Raw genomic sequence first — 26,276 nt, forward strand, 5'->3', positions numbered from 1 at the left:
TTCCTGTAGGAAGAAATTACAGCACTTGGGGAACGTTCACCAGCCTGTTCATGGCACATGGTGACCTAATGATCAGGACACTAAAGTAGGACACCAAAACACACAAACGCACATGCGCGATAGCATGAACGCATGCATGCACACACACACACACACACACACACACACACACACACACACACAGAGGCTTTTAAGTACTTTTTCAAGCACAATTTTTTAAAGAACTTTACTTAAAGCAAATAATTAATTTCAAATATCATTTTTGATTAAATATAAATGATGTGATCAGTGTCTCTGTTTTCAGTAAAAAGTTACTTATCACACTCTTCAGAGGCTTAACTGTATGAAGTCCTTAACAAAACACTTGAGTATCATAAAACCATTAGGAGTTGTGTAAGGAACCGATGCTAGCTGGAACTTCAGTTTCACTTTCAGTTTTTGGCTGAGCTCTTCGCTGAAGAAACAGAAAAATACAACCCTGGTAGGAAGCAAGCAAATTTAGACCAAGTCCACAGGGTCACAGGTATTTTTGAAAATTGAGTTTTGTCCTCCTTTGTTGTCAAAAAAAATCCTGTCCAAAGAAACACTGCTATAAAAATCTCAAAATCCCAAATTACAACCCAAAATATAATGGAAGCTCAATATAACCTTAACCCTAAAGCCACACAAAGAAGAATATATCAGCCAATCAGAGACCTAAAATAATCTGTAGAGAGCCTTAGGGATGACCTCTTTTTGTAGGCCAAGTGAGAAGCTAGCTTCTTCATGGTTCCCTCTTCAAAAAAGCCTATGAAATTTTTCCATTGGATTTTGGGTTATAGCAGAAAACAAACTCTGTGGCAAACAGAATGTTATGATACCTACTACACCTTTTGTTCGTGGTTCAAATGTCAGGATTTTTTAAGCCTAAATGTCATCACAAAAAAAAAAAGCTAACATTAGGCTATAGACAAACTACACTACAGTCGCATGACTTAACATCACCGCCACAACGAGGCTGTAAATCTGTGGTCTGTGCAGCTTGGCATGATGACATTCTGTAGTCTCATTTAGAAACTTGTTACCAACCATCTTTTGTAAGACATATAACAGCTAAAAAGTCCACAATGGGATACGTACTAACGTATTTTATGCCGTAGAACCAAACATGAAACTCTTTTCAGCTTCAGTTAACCACAGACCTTTTTTCAGGGTTAGGGTTAGGGTTGGGTTAGGGTTAGGGTCAGATATCTAAAAAATACATTGACTTCAAGACAAGGGAACTGGAGAAGCTGCAATGCTAGCAAAATTCGGGGTTTTAAGACTCATTCTTGGGGCACTTTATTATCAGAGGGCTACCTAAAGCAGTGACCTCCATAACACATTCTGATGCCTCTGCCGCTCAATATGAAGGGAGAGTAATTGTACATTTATGTGTCAACATGTATAAAGGAGATAACAGCACACACTCTGACTAAAAATTCTGTTTTCCCTGTTTAACGTTGTTTCTGATAACTTCACTCTAAACAAAATTTTACAGAGTCTGATTTCAGTGACCTAAACACAGTTTAGCTATGTTTATGAAATTTACCTGTGCACTTTTGAGTGAAGCCATGCCAACACAGGCCTACTGGTTTTGCTGTGGCTTTAACAGTGGAAGAAAGTCAAAATAAACATGGACGTTGGGCTGGACATCATCAAGGCGAGGAAGAAAGGAGAGGGAGAGCAGCTGAATTTTTGTTTTTATAAAGACTGCTGATTCTGAGCAATTTATTTATAATGACTTGGTGAACAATTCTCTGGTCAAAATTTACGAGCATTATGTGGTTCATATGTATTCCAAGGACTTTTAAAGCACTTTGTCTAAAATAAAGGGGCTATTTTCAAGGTATTCCAGTACTTGATTTTTTTCCCCTCAAAATTCTAGCACTTCAAGCACCTAGTGGGAACTGTGACGCACACAGAAGAGCCTAGGACGCCATGTACGCTATGCAGTGTTGATGAGCATGTGCATGTAATTATACAGAAGAACTGAAAGACACAGCACCGCATTGTACTGCATGTACACACACACACACACACGCGCACATACAGTTAACATACACGCTGAGCCTACCAAGTGGAAAAGAAGCTGCTATACCGAAACAGCGGGAGTTGGCCCGTCTGATCTTTGATCGCAAAGAGGTATGCATGACACGCATACACTCACAGAAAAGGACAGTCTGGGACACAAGGTCATTTGATGCTGGGGTTCATGAGTGGGACATGGGTTGGGGGAGGGGCACAGTTAGAAAAGAACAAGGGAGCACATGAGGACAGCCAGAGATGATTTTTATGTAGGGCTGTTCAAAATATCCGCTCTTGGGCATTGAAGCTTAAGTGAGAAATATCTTCGAATAGCCAAAGTTTCAACAGTCAGAGGGAGTTTATATCATTGTGGACGTTTTTTGAAACATCTGTTTTTAGTAGATGCATCTAAAATTAAGTAAAAATTAGTTTTAAAATTTGAAAAAGTTACAACTGGTCCAAAGTTTTTTTGTCATGTCAGTCAGAGTCAGTCACAAAGATTTAGAAACAGCAAGGTCAATGAGGATGAAACAGGCCATGCTGATTGTGAAAACAGTGGTTGACAAAAAGGCTACTTTACAGCAGAGAGAGACACAGAGAAGAGGGAGCCCACCATGCTCTCCATGGCTTCACCCTCAGGTGTGGGAGAGCCGTGCACCCGCAGCTGGCCCCCAACAGCTTCAGCATCAGGTGAGAGAGAGACACCATGTTCTCTGAAGCTCCATCGTCAGGTGAGGGAGAGTCTGGTGTGCCTCTGACAGCTTGACAGCGGTTGTGATACTTCATAATTTTTAAAGTTGGAAATTTCCAACAGTTACTCAAGACAATAATCTGTGTCCAGGGTTTTAAAGTGGTCTGTGTAATTTGGTTCTGTGTTTGAAATGATAAGTTTCCCCACTATTAAAAATGCTAAAATTTGCCTGCTCTGCGCTGCAAAAAAGGGTTCCATTCAGGGTCAGCTGTGGGGGGGGGGGGGGGGGGCTCACGTGTGCGTTACAGTGCTGCTCACACCAACACTGAAATGGCTTGCCTCAGTCATTCAGCCTGTAAATAAATGTTGGTGTGATGCACACAGTTACAACTTCCACTGCGTATGTCTGTCCCAGGCAGAGCAGCAGTCTCATGATAAACAGAGACAGAGAAGAGAGGAGTTGAGCGGATCAATATACTGTGCACAGCTGTACTGTGTTGACATGAGTCAAAATTGCATTAAGGTTGCGGTGATTGACCATTCACAAGTTCACAGGCTGATGGCGCAGGCTACCATTCATGGTGCCACCTGCTAGTCAGTAACCATTCATACATACTCACACTCAAATGTTGCAGCATCGAGAGCAATTTGAGGTTCAGTCCCTTGCCCAACGATACTTTGAAATGTTAACTGGACGAGCTGGGGATTGAACTGCCAACCTTCCGATTACAGAACGACCTGCTCTACCACATTCGCCTCATATAGTGTAAACTGATCCAAAACCGCATTACTTAGGTTTGTTGGTCCGACTTTGAGAAATTTAGCTTAGTACGATTTAAGCCAGACTAATATGCTTATACATATTTCAAAAGTCCAGTTTTAATGGGAATTAAATTATAATATTCTAATTCTACTTTTTCTAACATCATGTAAATGTACTGAGTGTAAGCATGTTAGCATGCACATATTAGGATTTAGCTCTTAGCACCGCTGTGCCTACATATGGCCTCAAGGAGGCACTATCATGGTTGGAGACTCTTAACTACATTTACCTCTGCAACACCCAAGATTCCCATTTATAGTTTCAAAATTTATACTGACAGACCATTTTTTGTGGCTGACATTTACAGCTATTCAGTTTAAGTCATAGCTCTAGTTTGAGATGGCTCGGTGGGAGTTAAATATTAACTCAGAGAGCAGAGGGCAGTGAAGAATCATGGGTTCAGTAAAAATTCTCAAACCTAGCTTTCTCTGTACAGACAACAAATCTCTAATTTGTCATTTTCTATGCACAGACAAGATCTCCTTTCAAGTGGTTTCACTTAAAACCAACATTTCATCACAGCTAAATGTCTTCCATCATCTTCATTTTGGGAAAAGGAGTGTTTTTCTCTCTGACAGCTCTCCTCAGCTGAAGCCCCACTTTGTGATTAAGGCTGATAAGTCGGCTGGGATTTTGCATAAAAATGTAGCCTAGTGCAGCTTTGAGAGGATAATGATGGTATCATTGGCATTCCTCTCCCTCCTCCCATCACTGGCTTGGCCCACACTGCACTGTTGGCTTCAGTCAGAAGAAGCCAGAGGACATATAGCATGAAAATATCTCCTCCCTGTCTAACTGCGACTTTGGATGTGGATAAACTGTTGCAGCACTCTGGTAGGCATCTTAACAAAACCTCCCATACAACCTGGGCCAATTCATGCCTGTAATATCCCAGAATACACTGAATGAGTGCTCTCAGTCCCTGGCCACAACAGCCGGCAATCATCGATCTCTGAGGCTGTCTAGAGGTCAGAGAAAAAGTTTTAAACGGCAAAGTGCAATTATATTACTCTATATGAAATGAAAATGCACTTTGGGACATTTTGCTTAAACAATTAACTAATTCTTTTTATGCCCCGGCGATATCGGAGGCCAGGGGCATTATGTTTTTTTGGGTTGTCTGTGTGTCCTTTCTCATTCTTGTTAATGCGATATCTCAAGAAAACCTTGGGGAAATCTGTCAGATTTTTCACAAACATTTACTTGGACTTAGGGAACTCAGGGATTTTGGTGTTCATAGGTCAAAGCTCAAGGTCACTGTTCCCTTGCACCTGCCTCATTCTAGTGAACATGATATCTCAAGAACTCCTTGGGGAATATCTTCAAATTTGTCACAAAAATTAACTGGATCTCAAGGAAGAACTGTGGTGTTTCCCCTGCCATTATTTTGAGAATTCCACCAACTTTTTTCTGCCCGTAACAGGGTTTTTTTCGGGGAGTTTTTCCTTAGTTGCTGTGAGGGAAAGCCCTCTGAGGCAAACTGTGTTTTGTGATAATGGGCTTTATAAATAAAATTAAATTGAATTGGATTGAATTTATTTTATATATAGCTCCACATCACAACATAAGACATTTTAAGTGACTTTTCATATACAACAGGTCAAGAGTTTTTTCTTTTTTACAAACCTAAATAAAATAAATATGCTCATGTATCTAATTTCAGTCTCAACTGTGTCACTGTCAATACTCCTTCGCTACAGTAGGGCTTTGTCCTAACACACACACACAAGGATACTTCGACCTCAATCATCTGAGAAGCGAGTGAAAATAACTGCATTTTTTAGGATCACACAACATGAAACTAGGGTCAGTGGCAAGGATGCAAACATTAGCCTTGCTGCTGGTCAAAGTACCAGCCACTACCAGCTCTCCTGCTGAAACTGCTGACCCTGACAAGCAGCACAAGACTCTTCACAGGACGACAAGCTTAGATCCAACTTGGCTGTCAGAGAGAAGGTACTCCTCCTGGCTCTGAACTTGGTAAATAAATAAATAGGCCATGATGAATACAGTACATAGAAAATGAATGTGGAATTAGTTCTTTATTAGTTGGAAATAAGAGCTACAGGGAGGAGTCCCGCAGGAGAACATCACCCCTGCCAAACCAGTACTCGCTCTTTGTCAGGTGACATATCACAAAAGCTGCAGAATTTCTCCTTTGCTCTTCTCTGTGTCTGACAGTTGGGTGTGTGCGTACATGTGTGTGCCCCACCATAGCAGAGGAGAATTGACAGCGACACAGTAGAGAATGACACATAAATTCAATACATAAGCATCAAGGTCTAGACTTATTGTATATGAAAACTGACCTCAGATGACTTCTATTGTTACCTTGCACTCGTCTAATTATAGTGAACACAATATCTCAAGAAGGCCTTGAGGGGATTTCTTTAAATTTGTCAAAAACATTACCTTGGACTCAAGGAGGTGATGAGATTTTGGTGGTCATAAGCCAAAGCTCAAGGTCACTGTGAACTTGCATCCGCCTCATTCTTGTGAACTTAATATCTTAGGAACACCTTGAGGGAATTTCTTATAATTGACATAAATGTTAAATTAGACTTAACAATTAATTGATTAGAATCTGGTAGTCAAAGGTCAAGGTCACTGTGACATTGCATCCACCTCATTCTTCTGAACTTCATATCTAAAGAACACATCAAGGGAATTTCTTAAAAATTTACACAAACGTTAAGTTAACAATTAATTGATTAGAGTTTGGTAGTGAAAGGTCATGGTCACTGTGGCCTTGCGTCCATCTCATTCTCATGAACACAATATCTTAAAAAGGCCTAGAGGGAGCTTCCAAAAATTTGGCCCAACATGTCCACTTGCACTCGAGAATTAGCTAATTACAACTTGATGATCCAAGGTCAAGGTCACTGTGACCTCACAAAACATGTTTTTGGCCATAACTCAAGAATTCATGCATTAATTGTGTCAAAATTTCAAATAAATGTCTAACAGGATATAATAATGAAGAACCAACTTTTTATATCCAAAAGGTCAAAGGTCAACTTCACTGTGGCATCACGATGTTCTCCAAAAACTTTTTTCGGTCCATTGTCCATATCTCAGAAACCGAAGAGGAGACATTTGGAAGGTTTAAAACTGGTGAAATGACTCTTAGGTCCCCTCTTTGAAACTGTGCTGATTGCATAGATCGTCTGTGTGGTTTTAAACTGTATGTGTATCTTGACTGGTGCATGGAGACATACAACTGTGTGGTGGTAATTCTATTTTTTGTACTGAGATTACTTTGTAATTCCTCAGTGTATTCACATTTGAATTGAAGGAGGTATATGTTTTCCATAAGGACAATAAAGTCAAAAACTCTAAATTTCCACACATTATGTGTGTGGGTAAAATAAGTAATACTGTCTTCTTTTAACAATCATTACTGAGATGAAACTCACCAAACATTTAAGCCTGACCAGCTATCTAACCAGCAAACAAGTCTGTTTCATATTAAGCAGCTCAATGAAGTAACTCCACTGAAGTGAAGCAGGGCAACTCTGAAAGAGAGCAGATAATAATAATTTTGAACAATACATGCAGTCTCGTACAGTGTAATGGCTGGCTTACATGCAGTCAACACCCTGGTATACATCATGACACATTATATCAGATCAACAAAAAGACAGGCCCAGCATAAATGAAGGGCATGTAACCAGAGCCTCCCATGACCTAAATATACAGCATGTCCATCAGGGGAATGGTGATGGGATGTTTCTCTGGAGTGCAAAGTCAGAATGAAACAGTAGCTGGGTGTCTTGCATTTTCACTAAAGTCATCAATCAGTTTGTTTTTTTCTACAAAGTAGATTTTCAGGGAGACTCGATGACTGATGGCTACACTAAAAACTGAAGAAGTCACCTTGGAAACTGTGAAGACACATTTGGCAGATTTCTGTTTATATAACAATACGATGGACTGTTTTAGCATAGCAAAATCTAAAGGAATGCAGTGATTGTTAGATTCTGGGCCAATACCGATGGGATACTGATGCTGATCTGAATGCCAATCTTTAAAATAACAAATTAGCCGATGCTGAAGTTTTGTTGTTCTTGATGATTAGACAGTTTCAATGTTTGTCCTCCTGCATCATCAGCGCATCATCAGAACCCGGATGGGGAAATATAATTCTGGTGACTGAGAGAAGTTAATGCAGCACTTGAATGCTTATAGGGTGCTAATATTTATGTTTTTGGGTGTCGTGGAGAGCTCAAAGACAAATGATGACACTGATTGTAAGCATTATTAGGCGGCTATTATTAGAGTGCAAAATCTATAATAAAATCCTGTGTTTGGTTCATTTTCTTTCATACCACAAACAAACTGTACCAGAGTCTGTTTGGGAGCGGACCGGAGAGGACCGGCAGCTTTCACACAAGCCCAAACGAACCATACTAATCACAGAAGCACAGAAGTTTGTTTTACCCGAAACAAACAGGGTGGGTGTGAAAGTACCCTTATTTTCTATAACTGGAGTTTGCTCTTTAATGAACAGAAAGTATTCAGTTAAAAAAGTTTTTTGTCCACACAACTATGGTGCTTTTTAATCTCCCATGACTACATTTACAACTACCACAGTGAATATAAAACAGCGGCAATGTTTCTATGTGTAGGTGAGAGGAACAGGAGTAACATCAAGTTTTTCCAGTTGAAAAAAAGTCCTTCTCTAATAACTGTGGGATGTATTCGGGTCTGAATCTGCATATTTTTCACTATCTCCACCTCTGCCCCACAGACCTATGGCCTACTTACTATAAACTCCCCTTTGCCTGGCACTGGGTGACCTACAGGCCTATATAAACACCACATCCACTCACCCTGTTCACGTGAACCCATATTTAATGCTCTCACACAAGCATGACCACCACACATCAGCCCAGCAGACAATTCTCTAAACCACTCAGCAGAAAGAGAGAAAAAAAGTCTTTCTCGAGAAGAAAGAATTTACACCCTCTCCTTTCCACCAGCTGGCCACTTTCCAAAAAGGATTCCCACAATTTTCCAAGATGGCTGAAGGGATTTCTGGGAATATATTGGGAGCAGGCTAGCGCATGTATGTGTGTGTGAAGAGGGGGTTGTAAAGAAAGTGCTGAGCAGTGCTAAAAAAGAAGGGAGGCACTTTAACACTTGTTTCTAACCTGTCCATCTGGAGAGCAGAGCCTGCATGGATGGAGGGAGACAATGTCCTAGATGGAGATGGAGATACAGAGGGAGTGGGGGAATTTCTAGGAACACAGGAAGAACATTTGGAGGGCCAGCAAATGTGCTGTGGATGTGGAGCCATCCCATAAAGAAAAGTATGAAGGGAAGGGAAGGGAAGGGAAATGAATGAAATATGGATGGACTGCTGTCATCCATCTTTTACAACTCAGAAAGTTTGGGGCATGATGACCGTATTTTTATACCATATTGTTTCGGGCAAAGGTTGGATGAAGACAGTACAGTTACCATGGTGATGTGGCAAATTTTGATTGGCCGAGCGCTGAAAGCCTGGAACAATGAGCTCCTCAGGTCTGCGGGGAGAAGTGTGGTCCATGCTTTCCTGTCAAAAAAAGGCAGAAAAAAAGAAAGATTTTTCTTTCAAAGACGAAGACCATGTGATAAAAGACATGCATTGGGTTTTACATGTCAGATATTTCAGTGAAGGTTTAGACAACATGTTATTTTTCACAGAGCTCAGAGGGTCAGACAAAGGGTGGGTTCCTTCTGCTCTCGAGGAACATGAAGTCTCAAGTTCAGAGACACTCTGACCCTGTGGCATTGTGGCTTTACGACCCCCTGCCCTCTCACTCTCTCTCTGTCCCTCTGTCACACACATGCACGCACGCACGCACTCAAACATGCATGCGAGCGTGCGCGCACACACACACACACACACACACTTGCACACATTCTCATTTCAAACTCTCACATGCAAATCTCACATCAGATATGATTTGTGTTCCAAAAAACAGAGCAGATCAATATTTTTTTAGAGCATAAACATAGTAACTCAGGCACACTTATACAATCTCACATGTCTGGAGATGCATACACACACTGCCAAGTTCCTCTCACATTGTCTAATTTGAAGCAGCCTCGAGGCAAGAGAGCTGCAGAGGAGAAAGGGAGGGAAGAAAGCCAAACAAATTTTCAATCTTCCCTTTTCCAGGAAAAAGAAGAACGAGGAAGCATTGCTTCCACGAATTGCTTGTGGCCAAGGGTCCTGCTGTGCATGTATGCACGCACACAAACACAAACACACACACACACACACACACACACACACACACACACACACACACACACACACACACACACACAGCTCCCCTCAGTGCTTCGAAAACATCCATAAATGCCCAGAGTAAGATTTATAGCTCTGAGAAGCAGCAGCCAAAAGCTTTCCAAGGAAGGCAGCTTGGCTGCAGGGCCTGTGTGCTGACAGAGACAGTCTGCAGGCTACAGCTAGAGCTAACCAGCTAAAGATACATCAACTTGTTCACTAAACTTTCTCTTTCTTACTCATTATGTCAACAACATGCAAATGACAATGAGCATTATTCCAAATCCACAGACATACATATGTATGCATGTATGTCAATTGAAACAGCTGAGAAAAAAAAAAAAACCTGCACTAGGAAATACGAATGTTGCAGATACAGTGCAGATAGGCTCATACAGATGGATAGGCTCAATTTTTTGAGTGACAAGCAATATGTTCACTTAAATTGTTAGAGTTTGGTGTGAAGAGACCTTAACTCTTGAACTCTTGGCAAGAAAGCAAAAGCATGTTTGCCAAAAATTTGTACTATTCCTTTAAGATAATATGTGAGGCTATATAATGGCAAATATGGAAACAATGATGAAAATATATACTTCTATTAAATGTAATGCTGCATTAAGAATAAAGTACGATCAGCACAAGATTGCCTTCTCCTGGACATAAGAGTGTAACTGTGTACAGTGTGGGGAGTTGGAGGCAGGACAGAGTCGGGGGTCTAGTAACAGATATCAGCAGTAGCAGTGGTAATATATAGCTAAGAGTAAACCCAGGGAAAATCCCCTCCCCTCAGCAGCACTCACGCAGTAAAAGAGTCAGCTTTAACGGCTACATTCCCCATAAAAACTTCATTGTGAACTCAGTAATGCACTTTCTCTGACTCTATATATAGTCTGAAGAGATAGTGTTCTGATGCTACCTCAGGGGTCAACTAGGAACTGACAATGTGACTTAAAAAAGGATTAGTTTGTCAGTAGGAGCATTTTCCAGATGTGGATCGTTTTGCACAATGTGCCAATAGTTCTAAACAACCTTCTTGATATTACTGGTCTTCTGGGTGTAAGTGGTACATTTGATGAAAGGAGACTTTGTTCTTGAAGTTTCATGACTTGTGTGAGTCGGCCACTCAGTCTTGTGTTTTAAGTTTCACAGGAGCAACATTCCACCATTCTTCACTGTAGGGCTGCCCCTTTAAAGTCGGAGATTCAAATCATCAGTCGGAGACCCTCAGTCGACAGATTACTTAAAGTCAGGTTTTTTATTTGTTTTTTGCCAGTCAGTGTGTTGTACAGTGTACTTTTGGGGACATTATGTTCCCCTGATTTGCTCGAAGTGAGTGCTCTTGACTTTCACGCTACTCTTTGGTACAGAGAGCTGTGGACATGCAGGCAGCGGCACAGAAGAGGAGAGAGAAGAGACATTCTGCTTAGAAGTGGTGAACTTACAGAGTATGATACAGCCTCTGGCTTTTGTTTGATATCTAGTGTCAACAAAAAAATGTTGTACATTTCCAGCCCACCGTTAGCGCCTTGCTTCTTTACTATGTGACATGAATGCCACTGTCACACTAAACGTCCCGCTGAGCACGTTGGAACTTTAAGTCTTTGTATGGAAAGAAAACAAATCGTTGAATATTCGTGTTGAACAGCCAAATCTAATTCGACTGGCATAATTCTGAGTCTGGCACAGCCCTACTTTTTTTTGTCATCTTTCAGTTTCTTAGAAATGTTCTAAAATCCTTGAAACATCCTAAAATCCTAGAAACGTCATAAAGTCTGAGGAACGCCCAAACATCCTAGAAATGTTCTTAAAACCAAGAAACGTCCTAATATCCTGGAATCATCCTATTATTCTTTAAATGTTGTAAAATCCTAGAAATGGTTTAAAGTCCTAAAAACATCCTAAAATCCCAGAAATGTCCTAAAATCTTAGAAATGTCGAAATGTCCTAAAATCTTACAAATGTCGAAATGTCCTAAAATCCTGGAAACGTCCTATGGTAAATATCTTAAAATCTCAGCAACATCCTAAAATCCCAGAAATGTCCTAAAGTCCTAACATCCTAAAAAGTACAGTTGAGGCGTTTTTTTCGAGGTTGCTCGGTCTGAAAAATATCATGTCCTCCAGCATGATCTTTTCTTCTGGAGGACCGCCTGCTCTGATTCTCTATCCTGCTGAAACTGAAGAGTCATCTCCAATGGTCTTCCAGGATTTGTGCAAGTTATTTCTTGTCTTAAAGATATATATTTTTTGAACCAATGTTATGCTTCTTCAGAACTTGTCAGCAGAACTTGTAGAGGAAATCTCGGGCCTAGCCTTCATCAGCATGACACATTTGGGTTGCTCTGGATAGTCATGAGTATTCTTGACATTACTTTGATCCCCAGCAAATGTCTCCCCTTTCACTCTATAGCCCGCAGCATTAACATCGAGGCATTTAAACATACCTTCTCTAAGAGCATCTCGGCTACACTTCCTCGAAAGCACAAGCGCGAGACTTAGCATGCCCATTGCTGGGACGACCACTGCGTACAGCTGCTGACCTCTGACCTCTCCAAACATTAAGAGACATGTTCAGGACTGCATGCACAAAAAGTGTTGCTTGGGAGGAGAGAATCTGTTGAACGCTTCATTCTTTCTGCTCCACTCACGACTTACAGTCATAACTAAGCCGAGCATCGAGTCTGTGGACTGTGGTTTCTTCATGTAGATGCACATTAACAAATACACACTCATACATAAGGAGGGAAAAGAGAGAAAGAGTTGCTGGCTGCTTCTTCTGAGATATCTCTGGCACGGATCCAGAGTTCTCACTAAGATAGACTCACACACACACACACACACACACACACACACACACACACACACACACACACACACACACATACGCACAGCAATGTTGTAACCCACTTCTCTCGCTCTATCAAACTGTGTTTATTCTCTGCGAGATGCAGGGTGGAGGAATGTTGTTTTCTATGGGGATTCAATTCACTATTCACTGCAGTCTTACTGGTGCAAAACCCTTTCCTGGAAGCTAACATGAACCAATCCCACTTCATGTCAGCTCAACGAGGGCTCAGCAGTCCCACGGTTTGGGGTTAGCAGGGAGCTGCATTTTTTACCTCCACTAAGAGGAATAAGGCAGCTGAGGCTACGTCACCTCCGCTGTCCAATCAGTCCCAGCAAGACGTCATGCCATCAATCCCATGCTTTCAGGCCTGTCACATGACAAAGCCCGCAGCTTGTTATTGTTGTTTGTTTAGTGCTCTATTTATAGACCTCCATGATGCTCTTTAACCAAATTCTTTAGGTTGCTGGAGGGTTGGAGAGGAGAGAATCTGAGCTGAGAAACAAAGAGCTCATTCTGCAGGAGTTGGACAGTGGAAGTGGGTCTGTTGTGCTGCAGAGACGCCATATTTCACCTAACTAGGCTAGGAGTTATTCAGTGTGACGCCAGTGGACTCGCAGAGCCACTGTACACATGCTGATACACACAGAGAGGGTTTTAAAATTTTACTGGCCAGGATGTTCCAATAACTACAGGCTTTCCCTAACTCATAACTCAAACCAAGTTACAAATTAAAGCTGCACTACTCAATATTATTAATATATTTAAGCGACTGTTCCTTATTTATGACAGGAGAGGAGGTGGTGCAAAAAGTGGGAGACATGTCAAATAACTTTTTGTTAAGCAGTGGGCTGGACTTTTGTTTTTATTCTGGCTTAAGGGAGAGGTATACTGACTAAAATGGTTGTCTTTTGTATTTATTTTATGGCTGACTTTTAAAGAAAAGTTTTTTTCTTTAAAAATTGCAAGAAAAATTACAAAACAAAAAACAAAAACAAAAAAATCTGAGATTAAAATACTGATACTTGATCAAAATCAAAATTATATCAAAATTATCCTACATGTCTCTTTTGAAATTTGGCAAAAAACACCCAAAACAGTTTACACAAACTAACCAATATGCACAGTAGGAGAGGATTTTGTCTTCAACTTCAACATTCTAACATCGCAGGCAAAGCTTTAAAAATCTAATAAATAATTTAGGGTGGAGGGAGGTTTGTGAATTTTCCTCCAGTCACTCAGAAAGGCTCAAAAATATCTGTGGCTTTGGGGGAGTCAAATAAACAAAATTAACAAATAAATGCAAAAATAAAGATAAATAAATAATCTGATAAAGAACAGTCCCTTACATGCACAGTGTTACTTATAACGAAGAGCACACAGTAGTTTTACCACCGACTCTGCATTTCTCCTCAGCTCCATATAGCGTTCCAGCCTCTTTTAGGTAATTGTTGTTGTTTGCCAGTCCACAAATGGACTGTTTGGTTCTTGGTAAAAAAATCCCCACTAATATGACATCCACTGTGTGCTAAAGGCCTGCACTAAATGACAGGCTGACAAAGCTAGCAGCTAGTAGTAGTAACAGAGAGGCACAGTATAATGGTGGAAGAGCAAATGATAATAAGTAGCTGGGGAAAACAAGGTGAGCCCTCTTTTAAGGAGAGGTTTAAAGAGTTTGCAAAAGTTGTATAGTGTGAACAAATCTCTTTCAGCTGTACAGACAGGACTGAGAGATATGTGGCTAAGTGGAGTGCCTACTTAAAGTTCATTGCTGACGTGGACAGATCAAGGCAAACCATGTGCATGAGACTCATTTACACACTCTATTGGTGTCTGAAAGCTAACCTGCCGCTTGCAGATCAGAGTAAATTGTAGTGCATATGTATGTGGGAATATGAATTTGTTTTATGTGCTTTCTTATTTTATTTCTTGTTTGTGGTTTTTTTCTTAGAATTACTTTTTTCTAAAAATGCATTATTATTATTTTATTTTTATATTTTGTTGTTTATTGTTTCATATATATAAAAATAAATAAAAATATATATATATATATATATATATATATATATATATATATATATATATATATATCTATATATACGGTAGCTCCAGAGCTAATACTAATATTTCAGACAAGATACCACTTTGGATAATAGCAATCACCTCTGAATACTTGGCAAACACAGTGTATGCGTCAGCATTAGCATGCACACAGGACAGTACTATATGCAAATGCAAATGAATGTTGGGTAATTTTTTTGTTCCACATACAGAACAAAAAGGCAAACTCCTGAAAAGTTACACACTGTTTTTTTTTAACCCAAACCCTGAGCCAGTATTTTTTTTTTAAGAAATGAAATGAAGGTCAGACTTTTCTGCTGTGATAAGCTGGTATAATACTATTACTTTTCCATTGTTATTGTTTGTCCATTGTGAATAATGAGAACCACGAAAGGTATTTTTCTCCTACCAAGGTGATACATGACTTCAGCCAGAGGTCAGTCAGTCAGTCAGTCAGTCATTTTCTGTAACCGCTTGTCCTCGCAAGGGTCGCGGGGGGGCTGGAGCAATCCCAGCTGTCATCGGGCGGAAGGCGGGGTACACCCTGGACAGGTCGCCAGACTATCGCAGGGCCAACACATATAGACAGACAACCACACACGCTCACAGTCACACCTAAGGGCAATTTAGAGACACCAATCAACCTGACTGTGGGAGGAAGCCGAAGACCCCGGAGACAACCCACGCAGACACGGGGAGAACATGCAAACTCCGCACAGAAGGGCCCCCGCTCATGGACCGAACCCCATTCCAACCGGGTTTTGAACCAGGGACCCTCTTGCTGTGAGGCAACAGCCACCATGCCGTCAGCCAGAGGTGCAAATAATAATAGTAATAATGGAAGCATTGCTATTGTTAATGCTGGCTCACAATCGTTAAAGTTAAAACTTCCACCTGTGCTTTTAGAATCCATCACCATCCATCACCTTAACTGACCTGACCCCGGACTCAGGTAGCTTGGATATGGCAGCAAGGCCTGGAACAGTCTTTTAAAGTAGCTGTCAATAAACCTCTTCTAAAGAAGCCCACTCTTGATCTTGAGATTTTAGCTAACTATAGACCGAATATAATCTCCCCTTTATTTCTAAAATCCTTGAGAAAGTGGTTGCTCATCAACTCTGTGACGTTCTCCAAGATAATAGTTCATTCGAGGACTTTCAGTCAGGCTTCAGACTTCATCATAGTACAGAGACGGCACTTGCAAAAATTAATAACGCCTTATTTATCCCTTCTGACACAGGTCTGGTCTCTGTTTTAATCCTTTTAGATCTCAGTGCTGCTTTTGACACCACTGACCATCAAATCTTACTGCACAGACTGGAACAGTTAATTGGCCTTAAAGGAACAGCACTAACCTGGTTTAAATCTTACTTATCAGATCATTCCCAATTTGTTCACATCAATGATCAATCCTCCAAGCATACTAAGGTCTGCTTACGAGTGCCACAAGGTTCTGTGCTTGGACCGATCCTTTTTACTTATATATGCTTCCTCTAGGCAACATTATTAGAAAACACTCTATAAATTTTCATTGTTATGCTGACGATATGCAATTGTATTTATCTATGAAACCAGATGAAACTGATCAGCTATCTAGACTTCAAACATGTCTTAAGGACATAAAAGCCTGGATGAGCCATAATTTCTTGATGTTGAATTCAGACAAGACTGAAGTTGTTGTTCATCTAGGTGTGGGCAACATATCGAATATACTTGACGTATTGCGGCTTGTTCCATGTGCCATGTATAATTACCATATCATGAACACTGAGTATAAATTGGCACACGTTTTGATAAGCTACCAGCGTTATGGTTCTCTCGCTCTCTTCTCTATGGCTCTCTGCCTCTCACAGACACACACACAGAAACACAAACACACACACACACACACACACAAAGCAGGGCTTTTGCAGAGCTCCAGACCCTGACTATTTAGTCACATTTTGCAACCACGGATCACTAATGCGATTTGCAAAAACTATTAATATATATGAACTGGAGAGCTGTTAGTTTGTTTCCAGCTTACAGAGAATAAATCATCACATTTTACAGCCCTGTGGTAACAGACTAACTTAATGAGTGAGCATTTAGGAGCACCAGTGAGACTTACAGATATTAGTAATATTTGAACAGGAGAGCTGTTAGTTTGTTGCCATCAACACTTCCTGCCAGAAATGAGCTAGGACCTTACTAATAAAAGCACCATGGACAAAATGCAAGCTTTTATATATTTGTAATTCCATGCTGATTGTACTGCAGTTGCTATGTTGTTACAAACAATTAAAATAAAATTTAAAAAATAAATAAAAATGAAATCATCCACTGCTGACAAGGACGCATACTGTACATGCACCACAAGAAATATTTACCTGGTAGTTTGAGTGACGTAAGAAGTAGTCAGGGCATCCCGCTAAGGCCATGGTGTTCCTTCAGTGTTCCCTCTGGGGGAATGACACCCTCTAGTCTCACCAGCACCCTGATCATGACAGAGACAGACACACAGCACAGAAAAGAGACTGAATGAATCACTCAGCTGGCTAAACAAGGATTACAAGAGGAAATACAAATTCAAAAACAGGACCGAATGATGATGGATAAAAATAAAGTAACATAGTAATAACTAACAAAAAGGTGAATCAAACAAACCATCCCAAATGAGTGATTGTTACTAAACACCATGCAACAACTTTATAGAAGCTGGTATCTGTTTGGTAACCTTAGGACAAGACACAAAAACCCTACACTCGTCTGTCTGCTAAAGAGGAGACAAAGCCTGCATGTGCAAATGAATGTGCGTCCATGTGCACACCGAATCCAATGTAAACACAGCCATTGTGTATGAAACACACACACACACACACACACACACACACACACACACACACACACACACACACACACACACACACACACAAGTCAGTTCCCAAACAAAGCCTGGGGCTTAAGACTAAATATGAAACCCTCTCTGAGCTAGCAAAACTCACCACCTGCAGACTGAAGGGGACGGCAAAAGGGGAGAAGAGGGGGAGAGTCTTTCTGAAGGGGCTTGAAATATGAGTTGGCTATTCCCACTGCACTGGGCAGCATTATCTGCTGTGAGTAAGCAGAAGGAAGTTATGCATTTGTGTGTGTTTGAGGATAAACACGCTGAAATAAATATCCTTTTTGAGCTGTTCTGTCTTGTGTTGCTTGGATGCTTATGAAAATCATGTTGTTTTGCATTATAGAGGGATATTGTTGATGCAAGTTGCCTTTAAAGGGATAGTTTAGACTAGTTTAGACTTGGAGAAGCAGACTGGGGAATTGATATAGGAACATAGATACCACGTTCCCTGTTTGACGTGCAGATGCACGGGCATCATATTGGGGAGGTCGCGATCCCCTAGGTAACAAAAACATGTGTACTGAGAGATTTCACTACAAAATCGACTGTATCTCGCTTAATTCTGAACCAATTTAATGAGATCTGTTTTGTTATGCACATCGGAAAGTGAATGTGATAGTGGCTACTTGCTTGAATTAATTTCAGTTAGAGGAAGCAAACTACTTTTATTTCATGCAACTGAATTTTATTTACCTTCATACTTCCACTACACTATTATTGCACCTCTCTATTATTGCAATTTTCACAACAGCAGGGAGAATCGATTTCCTAAATTTAAACCTGCCAGCTTTATTATTACGTGTGTAATATTTCTGAGATGTAGCGAAGTTGCATGAAATTTAAGTAATTATGATAGCAACAACAAAATACCATTGATTGCTGAGTCAAAGGGATATATTATGAATCAGAGTAGACTTTATGGGCCAAAAAGAGGGGAAATGTCTGTAAAAACTGGAGGCCCAGAAAGAGCACAAGCTAACAGTGTAAACTGTAAACCTCTGATCATGGACCCTGGAAGTTACAGCTGCCATGAGTAGAACTTGGTTACAACACAACATTAGTATATTTCTAAATCAGAGGATGCTATCTCTTCACACTTTATTGGTTGTTTGGCGAGTCCCTTCATTTATTTGTAGATTTCTAGTATTATTTTACCAGATGATTGGGTACAACAGTGCTCTTAAGTAAGTGTCTCTCTTGCTTATTTGATGGTACTTTCATGATTTCCTCTTGAGAGAATGTTCACAGCAAACGCTGTGTTGTCTAGGTCAATACGTTTCCATGCATAGTCAGATGGAGCTATATCTCGATTAGGCCATTTAACTGGACCACAGTCCTTATCCCAGTATACAAACACCAGGAGAGAATCCATTTATTGACTGAAGTATTTCTGACTCCATGGTTGGTAGAGCTATGCCCCCTTTCAGCTAGCTGCTATTGGACCTTCTTTGGTTGAACTATTATGTCACATATTAAACAAGTTAGCAAGCGTCAAACAGGTTGCATGTCAAACGCTGAAAACATGGATAACTTTTCGGCACTATACATTTCATATGTTCTCTACCCTTTACTTTTTACCTTTGTCTTGGTTTGTTTTCTTTCATTCTTCTTTTTTTCTGGCTTTCTTCTACAAATATATGCTATTCGACTTTTGACTTTTTCTAACATCATGTAAATGTACTGTGCCCTATGGAGTGTTGATCACAATATTCAGTGCAGCTGCCCACTGCTAATCCTTATTTGGAGCATGCACCATCTTTGAAATCTTGAGAAAAGTTTACTTTCAGTCAGATCCTGCAACAGCAAGTCCTAAGCAGAAATGCTGACTTGCAGTGTAATATGCTGGGCAGCACTGTTAAACTTACGCATAGGAACACGGACGTTCTACGGCTGAGAAAATGTAGCACCAGTAGTATAAACTTTAATATATGTATGTATTAATATTGATTTTTCTAGGCGGCTATAAGTCCTTCTCGTCATTGGTGGTACTACCATCTGCTTCTCCAAATTGGAAGCATTCCCACTGACATCTACTGTTTGTAATATTATGTCTCTGGATAAATACCCCATATACTTCACTTCAAAAAATCCAAGCTATCCCTTTAAGAGGGTTAAAAAAACAATTATACAGCTTGCAGCTACGCCCCAAAATTAATTCCAAGTGCTTAAACATGAGGACAAACGGGGTCCTTGGCCTTCAACTGTGTCGTTTATTGAATCCGATTTCTATCTACATCTAATTGTTTTGGTTGGAAACCCCTCACCTGTTGGTGAAAATCCCTGATCATATCAAAATAAGATCAACTGCTCTCTAACCCCTATCTACCCACTCGAATTCATGGAAAGCTGCTATAACATTTCAGACATGTCATCCAGCTCATTCTCTCAATTCAAGAGAAATGCTAATGCTCCACAAAGGAAGAAATAACTTAAGATGTATATTTCTGCAGCCCACATACACATTTCAGCAAAGTGCTGCAACTGATACTCCTTCCAACAAAGCTTCAGCAAACTGAATCTACACACACACACACACACACACACACACACACACGCACACACGAACTCTGCATCTCTCTCACTAAATAGCTCCACTCACTCTTTGACTCTGCTGGTTTGTCTTCGCTTTCTCTCCCAGCATGTCTCCATTGTACTGGTCATTATATAACAGATATCAGATGGTTCAAACAATATCTCTTCCTCCTCCTCCTCCTCCTCCTCCTCCTCCTCCTCTCTTCTCCCTCTCTTTTCACCCCACTAATTACTGTTTCCACTGGGGCTCTGCTATCTTTAGGTCGCTCTGCTGAGTGAGAATGTGCGTCTAAATGCGTGTGCATAGTCACAGCCTCTCTGCTCCTGATAATTATACACTTTCTATTTTTTTATTTTTTTTATTGTGACCGCTTTTATATCTCACACGTTCTTGCACAGGCTCATGTTTGTGTTCACACCAATCAAACTGCTGCCTGCCCAAAAGGGCAAGCTTGGCTGATTGTATGTGTGGCTAATAGGCCTGAAAGAGAAGCCAAAGCTCCGAGTGCTTGACATTTGCTGACATTTGTGGTTCCTCCTGCAAAGAAAGGGAGTAATTCAGCTTTACTGGTCATACAGGAAGATCTAGAGAATTAAACAGAAAGGAGAGCAACTTAATAATGCCACACGAGTGAGTGTGTGTATGGATACAACATGCCACGCTTCTACATCTTTCCAAGTAGAATTGAGCTAAGATGCGGATATTGTCAAAAAAATACAAGGACTGCATTGCAACCTCACCAGTGACAGTGTTAAACAGCGAACTATCCATCTGCACCTGTCCTTTACAGAAAGTAGCGTAACTCTGCCACACAGGGCCTCTTAAAGGCCCTAATGTTGCCTGATCTTAAATAGATGTGCAGTCTTCTTTATGCACCAGGAGGGAAGTAAGGAGGAAGTTTAGCAGCATGCAGAGATTAGCCTACATTAAGCCACAGCTAATGGAGCTTTATGACAGACCATCAACACACACACACACACACACACACACACCACACACACACACTCTCTCTCAGTTTATCCTCCTTGTTGCAGTCATTCTTCTTGCATGTGCTGTGGGATGGGTTCAGATAACTCCCTTACAAAGTAGCAATTAGTGGAAGAAACCAAAGTGCAGCTACAGTGAGAAGAAGAAACAGTCACCACAGAGGCTGTTTGACACGATGGAGCAGCTAGACTGATTGAGGAGGAGTTGTGTTACAGGGATAGTTTGGATTATTTGAAGTGGGGTTGTATGGGGTACTTATCCATAGTCAGTGTGTTACATACAGTAGATGTAAGTCGGTGTGCTCTCAGTTTGGAGAAGCAGGCTGCAGCCTGACACGTTAGCTAAGCAAAGTGCTGCTGTGGAGGGGTCAGCAACATGAAAGTTCCATCTAAAAGAAAATCTATATCACATTAAGTTAAGGCTAAATTGAGAGTATTTCCACTGCTTTACCTTTCCGTCAGACAGCCTGTTTTGAAATGGAAGCTGTTAATGGCCTTATTTCCACATCTATGCTCTTAATAAAGCCACCAGACTCCATCAACCCTTAAGGACTGTTTGGTGTATTTCACACACTTTTGGCTGGAGCCAATCCCAGCTGCATGTAGTATATTGAAAATAAATTATTTTTTTGATTTAACATCTAAAAACAGTGCCATCATGACAAAAACCTAGAATTTAAAGGGTTAAAATTCTGAAAATTAATGAATATTTTATAATAATTATTATTATTACAATAACTAATGTTGGTACAAAAACTGACTCAATGAAAGTAGAAAATAATATTAATGTATAATATTTTATAAAGCTTGATTTTGAAAAGCACATTTTGGGTGCAGTGCCAAAAGACTGCCTGGGTTAAGAAAAGCAGTTATTTTAAGCGAGAGCTGCTGCTCTACTGATGCTTAAATCAGTTAGTAAGTGTTATTGTGTGACTTTGGTAAATCAAAACTAACCATTTTAAATACTAAAGTCACACAATGACACAAACGAAACAACTGTTTGAGACAGCAGTAGACCAGCAGCTCCTGTGTTCAGTGATGTTAATAGAATACATTTTTGTGACCCATCCACAACAGTACATTGCCTCATCTCTCTGACTCCCAGCCTGCTTCTCCAAACTGGGGAGATGCTGACCGCCATGTACGGTATATAATATAGTTTCAACAGATAAGTACCACCATGTACGGTATATAATATAGTTTCAACAGAATAAACAGTTTCAATACCCCCCCCCCCCCCCCCCCCCCACCACCACAAATACAGTATATGAATACAGTATATATATGAATTCCAGCTAGTGATCTTCAGAAAGTCTACTGCAGAGATGCATGCTCTGTATGTCAGTCTCTCTGATATTACCTACAGTCGTTTGACATACTTTTAGAGATCGACGGTGACTCATGCCAAAGCTAAAAATATCACTAAAGCGTTGGTAAAGTAAGTTGAAAAGCGTCTCCCCTCCTCTGCATCCATCTGCATGACCATTGATAGCAGCGGGTCTGACACTGGGTTAAAACCGTATGCCTTCTATGCCGAGTTTCCAAACAAATAAGACCAGTGCTTACGGTAATCAAAGGGCAGCACGCAGCTCAACAATCGTGTCCACGACGCGCAGCGAAGCAGCACCCGGCGCGCTTCGACTGTCCTCGTCTGGATCTCCACACAAACTGCTTCCCCCAGAAAACTCTGTCCGCTGTTCTGTTGCCTTCACCTTGTCCCCCAGTCACCGCCACCTCCCACCCCCTCGAGGTGCTTTCCTTTGCACACGGACACACACATAAACGCACACACATGCACTGTTCTCAACCTGCACTTTTCCACCAGCTGACTCTTCTCGCTCGAGCTCTCCGCGCGCGCGTACACATTCACACGCACGCACACACTCTCGCTGTAGGAAACCTCCTTTCTCCGCCCCGCCCTGCTCACAATAGCACACTACAAAAAACAGCGCCACCCCCCCCCCCCCCCCCCCCCCTTTTTTTTTTTTACAAGCTGTTGGTAGAGTTATTAAATCTCATGTTTAGAATAATTATTCATCCTCAACAAGTTTTCAATGACCTTCTCATCTAAAAATCGCTTTCACTTTTTCTCAGACATTATTTACAGTCTATGTTTTTCAGTTATAATATATATTGCAGAACTTTAATAGTTAATCGCAGTTAATTGCAGTTTTTTTAAACACATCTTCAAATCCATGGTGAGCAGTTCTTATCAGATTGTCTTGATTAGGAATCAAATGACAGCAAAAAACTGCAAGGGACTAACATGAGGTGAGCACATCTGTAAAGGGGGAGAGTCATGGGTACCCACAGAACCCACTTTCACTTAGTTATCTTGAGGTCAGAGGTCAGGGGACCCCCATGAAATGGTCATGCTGTTTTTCCATCGCCAAAATTCATCTTAACTTGGGAGTGGTTGTTATCCCCTCCTTCCTGAGAAGTTAGCATTGGTTGGCACCAATGGATTCCTCACATCTGCTAGTTTCCTATGATACCAGTATTATCACTGTAGCTTTTGATCAGCATATGAAGCATTCACACATATAAGCATATGTTCATATCTACACATTTAAAATAGAGAAAAATTGATTTGTGTATCTTATTTTAGCAACAGGCTCCTCGTCTATGCCACAAAAAATAAGGCACTAATACTAGTCCATATTATATATAATATGACTACTATATTACAAAGAACCTATTCTTGCTCCAGATATCAAAAGCTGAAAGGGTAGTTAAGTCGGTGGAAACAGATTTACTATAGCATTAACGAAAAAGATCATTTTCACTTTTTTAAGACTCAAAGTAACTGTGAAAGTTGACATTTTTTTTATAGCGTGGTCAAGACCTGATTTTAACCCCTCAAGTGGGGAGGGGTGGTCCTCTGTGACCTAAAAGTGACATCTATCCACCTTGTGTTACAACTGCAGACCCACAGTGTGTACCTGCACTGTAAACTACAGCATATGCTCTTCATGTCACATCTCATCGCTCATTTATACCAGCACACTAACAAAACAGTCAAACTCTAAAGTTCCTGCAGGTATATTACAGTCATAACAGAGGAGTTACAAATATAATTTCAGACACCTGTTCAGATTTTGAAAGTTTAGAGTGCATAGAATACTGCAGGGATTGCAGTTTTTTTGTGGGCTGATATGGTTCCCCTGACAAAAAGCCCATGGGATTTACCTATTGGATTCTATACTATTGCAGAAAATAAGCTCTGTGGCAGACAAATGTTATTGATACCTACAAATATTGTTCAGCACCTTGGTTTATGATAATACTTGCAAAGCTAATGATATTCAAGCAGCTGTTTGTGTTAAGCGCTAATTATTAAACTGACATTTTCTTACATTTGTGTTAAATGGAGTGGACCTTCACTTGTATTGCCCTTTTACTTATCATTTCTTGACCACTCAAAGTGCTGTCATATTACAAGCCACATTCACCCATTCACACACACATACATACACTGGTGGCCAGGGCTATCATACAAGGTGCAACCTGCTGCTCAGTTTTAAAGCACATACACTGATGGAGAGGCCATCAGGAGTAATTAGGGTTCAGTATCTTACCCAAAGATACTTTGAGACATTGAGATACTTTGGAGGAGCATGAGATTGAACCACAAACCTTCCAATTAGAAAATGACCCTCCATGCCCCTACATGCTAAGATGCTAATGCAGTAAATTAAGATGGTGACATTCAAATATTAGCTTTTAGCCCAAAGCCCAACTGCTAGCATGGCTGCAGACTCAGTCTTACTAATTCCACCCATATCAGCACATGCATGTGGTATTTTTAAGCACAGGTAAACATGCTATAGACTTCTTTCCCATTGCCAGTTAAGCAGAGCATGTGCACTGTTCTGCAGCAGATTAGTATGCCTTTCTGTGCATTTGTTTGTTTCTTACATAGCTTTTGTTTGTTTGTTTTTGGTGTGTCTGTTAGATGGCACAGCTGGAAAACAGGTAGGCTTAAACAGTAGATAGCAGCATGTACAGAGGTCTGTGAAAACGTTACCGTTTTTACTTTTCTTGAGGTATCTATTACTTTTTCAGTCTCTTTTTCAAAGTCAGTGCAGAAGTTTTAATGCTGCTTTGGTGGAGATGGACAGTATGCAGTGGTGGAACATAATCGCATCTTGCTAATTAAAGGACTAAAATTAGTGCATTCACCTGGGTGTTGCGTTTCCATTAATGCCAATCAGAGCCAGAGGCTATAAAATAAATGACCACTACAAAGTCATTTGACCTGGGTGTGAATGTAGATTGTTCACTTTCCCATTGCACTAAAAAGTTAGATGTTAGCAAGTGTCAGCAGGCTTTTGGTCAGTGGAAATGAGGCTTTATTGTGACAGTGGTAGTTACGACCCTGCTTACAACCCCTAATTAAAAAATATTACAGTAGAAATGACGTAAATTTTGGAGTATTTTTTTTCTCACATTTTTAAAATATATTGCACATGACATTGTGGGCTGTGGCTCAGAGGTCGAGCAGATCATCCTCTAATCGGAAGGTCAATGGTTCAATTCCTGGTTCCCCCGGACAACATGTCGAAATATCCTTGGGCAAACTGCTCCCGATGCCACATCATTGGAGTGTGTGTGCCTGTGAATGATTACTTAGTAGCAGGTGGCATCTTGTACAGTAGCCTTGGTGTGAATGCGTGTGAATGGGTAAATGTGAAAATGTAGTGTGAAAGTGCTTTGAGTGATCAATAAGACAAAAAAAAGGCGGTACAAGTACAGTCCATTTACCATTGTCATTATATGGATAATTCTCAAGTTTGAATTTCAGCATCATCAAGTTTTGTCCTTAGTCTGAATCTCATCCCATAACCATAACAACTGAACATAAAAGCAGAGGTAGCCACAATTTCAAAGCTCCCACCAAAACTATGTATACATGTTGCCTCGAATGCAGTTTGACTTCTTTTACAGACCATAAATTGTTTATACTGTGTTTGATAATCCTTGACACCGCCTCCCCTTTCACCTATCTATCATCCAGCAGCCATTTCCAAACCCATGTTTCACCCTCTCGCAGGTTAACTAAACCCTTCATCTCATCTGCTTTCAGACCTGTAGTATTCAGTGACATTTGGGATTAAAAGGAGATGAGAAG

The 26,276-nt window shown here is 40.6% G+C and overlaps 1 protein-coding gene across 1 annotated transcript in view; it reads right to left on the reverse strand.

Annotated features, from left to right (window-relative positions):
* Nucleotides 1-22,967, reverse strand: part of LOC121958200 (growth factor receptor-bound protein 10-like) — a 65,583-nt gene extending 42,616 nt beyond the window's left edge. Inside the window, exons 1-3 of the mRNA XM_042507073.1 lie at nt 22,712-22,967; nt 17,112-17,218; nt 9,024-9,117 (exon numbers count right to left, since the gene is read on the reverse strand). Coding sequence (XP_042363007.1) covers nt 9,024-9,117; nt 17,112-17,162 — 145 coding nt within the window. The 5' untranslated portion in view covers nt 17,163-17,218; nt 22,712-22,967. The remainder of the gene's footprint in view (nt 1-9,023; nt 9,118-17,111; nt 17,219-22,711) is intronic.
* Nucleotides 22,968-26,276: the final 3,309 nt, after the last annotated feature.

This window comes from Plectropomus leopardus, chromosome 18 (genome assembly GCF_008729295.1).
Source record: "Plectropomus leopardus isolate mb chromosome 18, YSFRI_Pleo_2.0, whole genome shotgun sequence".
In the NCBI taxonomy this organism is placed as follows: domain Eukaryota; kingdom Metazoa; phylum Chordata; class Actinopteri; order Perciformes; family Serranidae; genus Plectropomus; species Plectropomus leopardus.